We start from the raw sequence: 7768 nt of genomic DNA, 5'->3' as shown, positions 1-7768 counted from the left end.
TACCTCAAAAGATGAAAAAGAAAATTTTTTTTTCTTTGAACAACCTTGTAAATAAAATAATTCTATGGCATATGCTCTTGTTGGACGACAAACATGTGAAATACAGAAGAAAATAAAACATGTGAAATAGCGAAGAAAATAGACATTCCTAAGTGTATAGAAGGGACATCGAACACCAAATTGATTTGGTGCGGGTGCCACCTCACCAAATTTACAACATTATATAATGAGTTCAAACGAGCATGCCGAGTTATAAAGGCAAGTTGAAGAGTTATTACAAAAATGGCTTATTCAAGAAAGTTTTTTGCCCATGTGTCGTTCCCACTCTTCTTACTCCAAAAATGGATCTTGGAGGATGTGTGTCGATAGTAGAGCAATAAATATAATTACGGTTAAGTATAGGTTTCCCATTCTCCGATTAAATGACATGTTTGAGATGTTGCATGGTGCAAAAATATTTTATAAACTTGATCTTAAAAATGGTTATCACCAAATTCGCATTCAATCGAGTGATGAATGGAAAACTGCTTCCAAGACACAGGAAAGACTTTATGAATGACTTGTGAAGCTATTTGGCTTATCCAATGCACCAAGTACCTTTATGAGATTGATGACTCAACTACTTAGACCTTTTATTGGAAAAATTTTTGTTGTTTATTTTGATGATATTCTCATCTTTGATTCTTCTTATGATGGATATATTTGTCATGTGTTTCAAATTCTTGATGTTTTATGAAAAGAAAAATTATATTTAAACCTCACTAAATGTTCTTTTGTAGTCAAAAGTGTTTATTTTTTAGGTTTTATTATCACATCACAAGGAGTTAAAGCGGATGAAGTAAAGATTAAGGCAATTGTGGCTTGGCCAATTCCACGGTCCTTAACCGAAGTGAGGAGCTTCTATGGTTTGGCTACATTCTACCGACACTTTGTAAAAACTTTAAGTACTGTTATTGTTCCGGTAATCAATTGTCTCAAATCTAAATCTTTTATTTGGACCTAAGATACTAATAAGAGTTTTAAACTAATTAAACAAAAATAAACCGAGGCTCTAATTCTTTCTTTGCCTAACTTTGATGAAATATTTAAAGTTGAATGTGATGCTTCACATATAGGTATTGGAGCCGTTTTAAGCCAAAAGGGTCACTCCATAACTTAATGATGCCAAAAGACGCTACTCTACTTATGACCTTGAATTTTATGTTGTTGTGCAAGCTTTACAATTTTGACGTCATTATTTGATTCACAAAGAAATTTGTCTTGTATACTGACCATGAGACTATAAAGTTCTTGAATTCTCAAAAGAAATTGAATTCAAGGCATGGAAAATGGGTCTATTTTGTAATTCGTTATAAATCTGGTACTAGGAATAAGGTTGCTGATACTCTTAGTTGTAAACATTGTCTTCTCAAGACATTGTCTTATGAAATCATTGGGTTTGATATTTTACCGAAAAGTTACAAAAATGATCCATATTTTGCAAAGGTTTGGGAAGAATGAGAAAATAATAAAATTGATAATTTTAACATTTATATGGATACTTGTTTAAGGGAAATCAATTTTGTCTACCAAATGGGTCTCTAAGACTTTGTGTCATCTTCAAACTATATGGCGGTGATTTAGATTTTAGGAGACCATTTTGGAAGAGAAAAAACTTTAGCATTAGTTAAAGACCATTATATTTTTGCCCAAAATTAAAGCATGATGTGGAAAGATATGTATGTTAAGCAATGTATAGTATGCTAAAGGGCCAAAGGAAAAGCTCAAAATCATGGGCTTTATCAACCATTACCTATACCAAATCAACCTTGGGAAGACTTGAGCATGGACTTTATTGTAGGACTCTCAAGAACTCAAAGAGGTTTCGATTATATTTTAGTAGTGGTAGATAGACTTTTAAAAATATCTCATTTCATTCCTTGCAAGAATACCTCCAATGCCTCAAATGTAGCGAGACTATTTTCAAAGAAATAGAAAGGCTACATGGTGTTCCTAAGACAATTACCTTAGATCACGACACTCGTTTTGTGAGTCACTTTTGGATTACTTTGTGGAGACTTATAGGCACTAAACTACAATTTTAAAGTGCTTATCATCCACAAACCGATGGTCAAACCGAGATTGTGAATGAGTCACTTGGTGATTTGCTTCATTGTCTTGTAGGTGACCATTCGCTACAATGGGACTTGATTCTACCGCAAGTGAAGTTTGCCTACAATAGTTTGAATTGTCGATCCACTTAAAAATATCCCTTCAAGATAGTATATGGAAGAAGCCTAAGTCACATTTTAGATCGTGTTCCAATTCCAAATCATAATAAGAGAAATCTAGAAACGGCAAACTTGCAAATCATATTTATGAAATTCAGTAGCACAACTTCAAAGAGCCAATAAACGATACAAATAAGATGCCAATATTCATCAATGCCATGTGGAATTTGAAGAAGATGACTTGGTGATGGTATATTTACTAAAAGAGAGGTTTCCAAGTGGAGCATACAACAAACTCAAGAAAAAGAAGATTGGTCATTGTTGCATCCTTAAGAAAATAGGACATAATGCCTACCACATTGAGCTACCCAAAGGCATGAATATTACTCATATTTTTAACATCTCAGATCTATATCACGGGGGAGGATGATGAAGTCAAGACAACGATCAAAAGCATTAAAAGCTCTTGATAGTTTAACCCCCCCCCCTTTCTCTAAGGTCTCTCTCTCTCTACCCTCATAGTGAAGATCAACATTTGCATTGTCTTTGAATATTGGATCCTTTGGCTACAACACTTTTCCTTGGACTACCTTGTTCAATTCTATAAAATATTTATTAATGCCGCACATGTGATTACTAGTGCTAGTATCAAAGAACCAAGTATGCTTTTAATCTTTTCCATCTCCTCTATAGGTCAGCAACACTATAGATTGTTCATTTCTTCTTCTTTTGTAGCAAGGTGAGTGTTTTTCTTTTCTTTGATCTTTGTATCTAGCAATTCTTGGCATTCATAGGTGAGATGCCCATATTTCTTGCAATATAGCACTGATTTTGGGATCTTTCATTTCTTTGAGTGTAAAGACCACGTCCTCTTGATCTCCAACCTCAACCTCTTATATTGGATCATTCTCGATCAAGATTATTTTATTCTCTCCATCCTCCATGTATCACCACAATTGCTATTGTTGTTGCCTCGAACGTTCCTCATCTCGATTCCATCATCCATGATTTCCTCGTCCTCAATCTTTGCTACTTGGACTTTCATCTTTGATAGATAATCTGCTCAGTAGAGCTTAATCCAAGATTTCACTAGGATTTTGATTTCTATTTATCTTTTGCTCATGAGCTTGGAGAGAACCCATAAGCTCATCTATAGATATCGTGCATAGATCCTTAGATTCCTTGATCGCCGCCACAAGCTCAAATTTAGGAACAAGGGATCTAAGGATATTTTCCATAATCTGAATATCATCTAGTATTTCTTCATTTATTTTCATTTGATTATTAATAGTTTGAACTCGACTAAAGTAATAAGAAATAGACTTGATATACTCATTCTAAAAGTTTCAAATTCATCTCTTAGAGCTTGAAGGCATATCTTTTTAGCTTTATCAACGCCTTGATAGGATTTCTGCAGAATATCCCACGTTGCTTTGCTAATTTGGCATTTGAAATCTTCTCGAACACTAATTCATCAACACATTGATAAATGAGGAATAGAGCTTTCTTATCTTTCTTTCTTGACTCCTTCAACGCACTTTTTATGCATCATACAAGGTTGATTTTGCAGGTGGTTCCATATAACCTTCACCGACAATCTCCCACAGATCTTGAGATCCAAACAGTACCATCATCTGAATACTCCAATTATCATAATCGAACTTCGTTAATTTAACAATCTAAATCTGGATCATATTCAACATCCCGTATCAAGTTGATGCTGCCGAATCAACTAAAATTGAACAGGACTATAATACCATGTGTTGGCATAGCGAAATGATAGTGTAACACATTCACAAAGATATACTCATAAGAAATAAAACTTAAAATAAAATAAAATTGTACGAAGGACAAATAAACTTTACACACAACTAAGGTGTTGTAGCACCTCCTTTCTAAAAAAAAAGGCTCTGTTTCTCTTTCTTCCTCAAAATTACATTACTACAAATGAGATGACTCACTTCTATGTATAAGGAATCCAAAATGAATAAAATAATAATTTCTTTCTTCAGTGTTCTACTTCTTTCCGCAATATTCTATTTTCTTCTTAGGACTTCTACATTCTTCTTCAAATTTCCACTCTCTTCTATAATATTCTACAAGATTCTATAATATTCTTCAAACTTCTTCTTCTTTCTACGACCTTTTTCAAACTTCTTCTCCTTTCTTTAGAATTATACGATCTTCTTCGAAGTTCCTCTAATTTCTTCAAAATTCGATGGCTTTCTTCAAACTTCTTCTTTCTTCAAGACTCTTTGACCTTCTTCAATCTTCTTCTTGTTTATTCAAAGTTCTATGACTTTCTTCAAGTTCCTTCATCTTTCTTTAGAATTTTACAGCCTTCTTCATACTTCTATATCTTTCTTCAAGCTTCTTCAAATTTCTCTTCACAAGTCAGTTTGATCTTTAACAGGGCCCACATGTAAATAATAATTAAAATAATCAGACCTCCAGTGGGTTCCATTCAAGTTTGTGGTAAAAGAAACTCGATGGAGCACATTTGGAGAGGTGATCTAGACTCAAATTTAAGACCTCATGTTGGCATGAGAGTCCTTTCTTGTTATGTCCGATATTTAACCTTTAAACATTCTAATTCTAAATTTTTTTAAAAAGACTCTTATTTTATGTAATTGCTAACCAGCACTCCCACATGTTCGAGTACAATCACCTCCGTATTTGCTTCATTCACGACAAATTTTGTTGAAATTCATGTGAAAGTCACTATAGGTTCCTACTTTTAAATTAACTTTATCATTTAGTACAGCAGCGTGTATCCATGGTTTTTCCTTCCCCTCCCCAAAGTTCCAGTAATTGGAACGTTTGGATGTCCAGGCAGCTTCCTTAGATATTTACTTTAGACCTGGAATCTTGATTATGATTTCTCAAGTGAAGCTACCTCGCCACAATAATACCGCCTAACAAATAATTGTTGATGGTACAAGGTATCTGATTGAATAGAGGGAAGTCCAAAAAGATATGTTAATTTAATGGGAATGCAATCCAATATCAGCCATTCATTCTTTCTTCTATAAATGCAAGGCAGTATGCTAGCAAGATCTCTATCCATCCACGGCAAGCAAGCAAGCAAGTGCCGCCCAGAAGCCTCACGCTGTGTGCATTCCATTCCCAGCACAAGGCCACGTTAACCCAATGATGGAAGTAGCAAAGCTTCTCCACTCAAGAGGTTTCCATATCACCTTCGTCAATACTGAGTTCAATCACAGACGTTTATTTCGATCCAAAGCTCCAGGTGCTCTCAATGGTTTCAATGATTTCCAGTTCGAAACCATACCAGATGGGTTGCCACCATCCGACCGTGATGCTACACAAGATGTTCCCACACTATGCGATTCGGTAGCAAAGAACTGCTTGGCTCCCTTCCGTGAGCTACTGAAAATGCTCAATTCCTCCTCCACCGTACCCCATGTCTCTTGCATTGTTTCTGATGGAATCACGAGTTTCTCCATCCAAGCTGCCAAGGAACTAGGCATCCCTATGGTTCAATTTTGGACTGCCTCAGCTTGTGGCTTGATGGGTTATCTACAATATGCGGAGCTTATCAAAAGAGGCATATTTCCACTCCAAGGTACTCTTTCCCAAGTATTAGTTTGTAAGTTTTCTGTATTTCAACATATTGAATGTCTTTGCAATATTGAAGATATCTGGGTCTCTGATTTGTCTTCTTTGATGGGCCCACCAGATGAGGAGGATATCACCAATGGCTATCTTGACACACCCATTGATTGGATACCTAGCATGAAAGATATCAGGCTCAACGATCTCCCAAGCTTTCTCAGAACAACGGATCCCAATGATATTATGTTCAATTTTCTTGGTAACGAAGCACAGAATTGTTTGAAAGCACCTGCCATTATATTGAACACATTCGATGATCTGGAACATGAGGTCTTGGGTGCAATTTCATCCAAGTTTCCTCACATATATATTATCGGCCCAATAAAGTTGCTGGAACAAGACATCCCTAAGTCCAGATCCCCTCCATCGAGCCTTTGGAAAGAGGACCTTAATTCCCTGGAGTGGTTGGATAAATGGGAACCCAACTCAGTTGTTTATGTGAGTTTTGGAAGCATAACTGTTATGAGTGAGCAACACCTGAGAGAGTTCGCATGGGGGTTGGCAAATAGCAAGTATCCCTTCTTGTGGATCACCAGACCTGATGCTGTGATGGGTGAATCAGCAATCTTGCCGGAGCATTTCTTAGAAGAAACCAAAGATAGAGGATTGGTGACGAGCTGGTGCCGACAAGACAAAGTGCTCTGCCATCCCTCCACAGGTTTGTTTCTTACACACTGTGGATGGAACTCTATGATTGAAAGCATATGTGGAGGCGTGCCAGTTATATGCTGGCCCTTCTTCGCCGAGCAGCAAACTAATTGCAGATATGCTTGCACCACTTGGGGCATGGGTATGGAGATCGACCCTGATGTAAAGCGAGACTAGATCAAGACTCTTGTTAGGGAAATGATGGAAGGAAAAAGAGGGAAGGTGATGAGAAAGAAAGCCTTGTCTTGGAAGGAGAGAGCAGAAGCTGCTGCTAGAAATGGAGGGTCTTCTTACAGTAACTTTGAACGAGTAATTAAGGATATGCTTCAACCAAGTGAGTGAGGCAGTCTAGTTAGTTTTTGGCCTCTGCAGAGACAACATAGCTCCTCAACCTAGGCGGCATGAGAAGCTCGGAATGTTAAAATAAAGTAGTAAAAGAAATTCCATACAATAATTCTCATCTATATAGGTACAATTGGAGCATGTTGATTATTTGTGCACACGTCTGAAGAGGTCACAGACTCACAGGTTTGGCTCTCCCCTGGTTTATGTAGTAGTCCCCATTGCCCAACCCCTAGGACAGTGCTATTCTTCCAGCTTTATGTAGTAGTTATTGGGAAAAATATCGATAAACGGTTTACTCTTTATATAAAATGTATTAATGAATAATGCCTGTGTGAATAGAGTTGTGAATAGTGCCTGTGTGGGGCCCACGTGAATAGTACTTGTATAGGACCCACATGAAAGATAACAAAATAAATAATCACAAAAAAAGCACAGACACAACAATATACGTGGTTCGGCTTTGCCTACATCCACGGGCGTAATGAGACCTTTCACTATGAGAAAGTAGTAATACAACTCTTGTACAATGCTTGGATTTATAACCAAAACCACCTGTATCCAAAACTAAATACCCCTGTACACCTACTCTCAACTCACACTCTCAACTCTAGAAGAGTTTCACACCCACTACTCCAACACGAAAAAGCACCTCACTCAAACCTCCAAAATCCTGCACTTAATGAGTTCTCTCGTGAGTTCTCTTGCTCACTTACTTTTTCCTCAAGCAAACTTCCCGTTTATTTATAGATGGGGAGGTGAACTTTTATGAGAGAAACAAACTCTCACATTACTTGCATTTTTCATCATGCAATTAATGACATCTTGACATTTACATATTTGCATTTATAAAGAGATAAGGAGAAAAGGAGAAAAGACCTTTATCTTCCTTTAACACATGTTTATTTCTTTTTGTCAACAAAGAGGGCTGA

The 7768-nt window shown here is 36.7% G+C and overlaps 1 protein-coding gene across 1 annotated transcript; it reads left to right on the top strand.

Moving 5' to 3' along the window:
- Nucleotides 1-5321: 5321 nt before the first annotated feature.
- LOC149023077 (7-deoxyloganetin glucosyltransferase-like) lies at nucleotides 5322-7105 on the top strand. Its single transcript, XM_089147408.1, has 2 exons — nucleotides 5322-5796; nucleotides 5911-7105. The coding sequence occupies exons 1-2, from the start codon at nucleotides 5361-5363 to the stop codon at nucleotides 6669-6671; spliced, it is 1197 nt and encodes a 398-aa protein (XP_089003534.1). The 5' UTR covers nucleotides 5322-5360; the 3' UTR covers nucleotides 6672-7105.
- The last annotated feature ends 663 nt before the right edge of the window (nucleotides 7106-7768 follow it).

The sequence above is a fragment of the Hakea prostrata genome, chromosome 3 (genome assembly GCF_041222555.1).
Source record: "Hakea prostrata isolate BN-2017 chromosome 3, UWA_Hpros_2, whole genome shotgun sequence".
NCBI classification, from domain to species: domain Eukaryota; kingdom Viridiplantae; phylum Streptophyta; class Magnoliopsida; order Proteales; family Proteaceae; genus Hakea; species Hakea prostrata.
The sequence above is the reverse complement of the archived record's forward strand: the minus strand, read 5'-3'. Positions and strand labels throughout refer to the sequence as shown.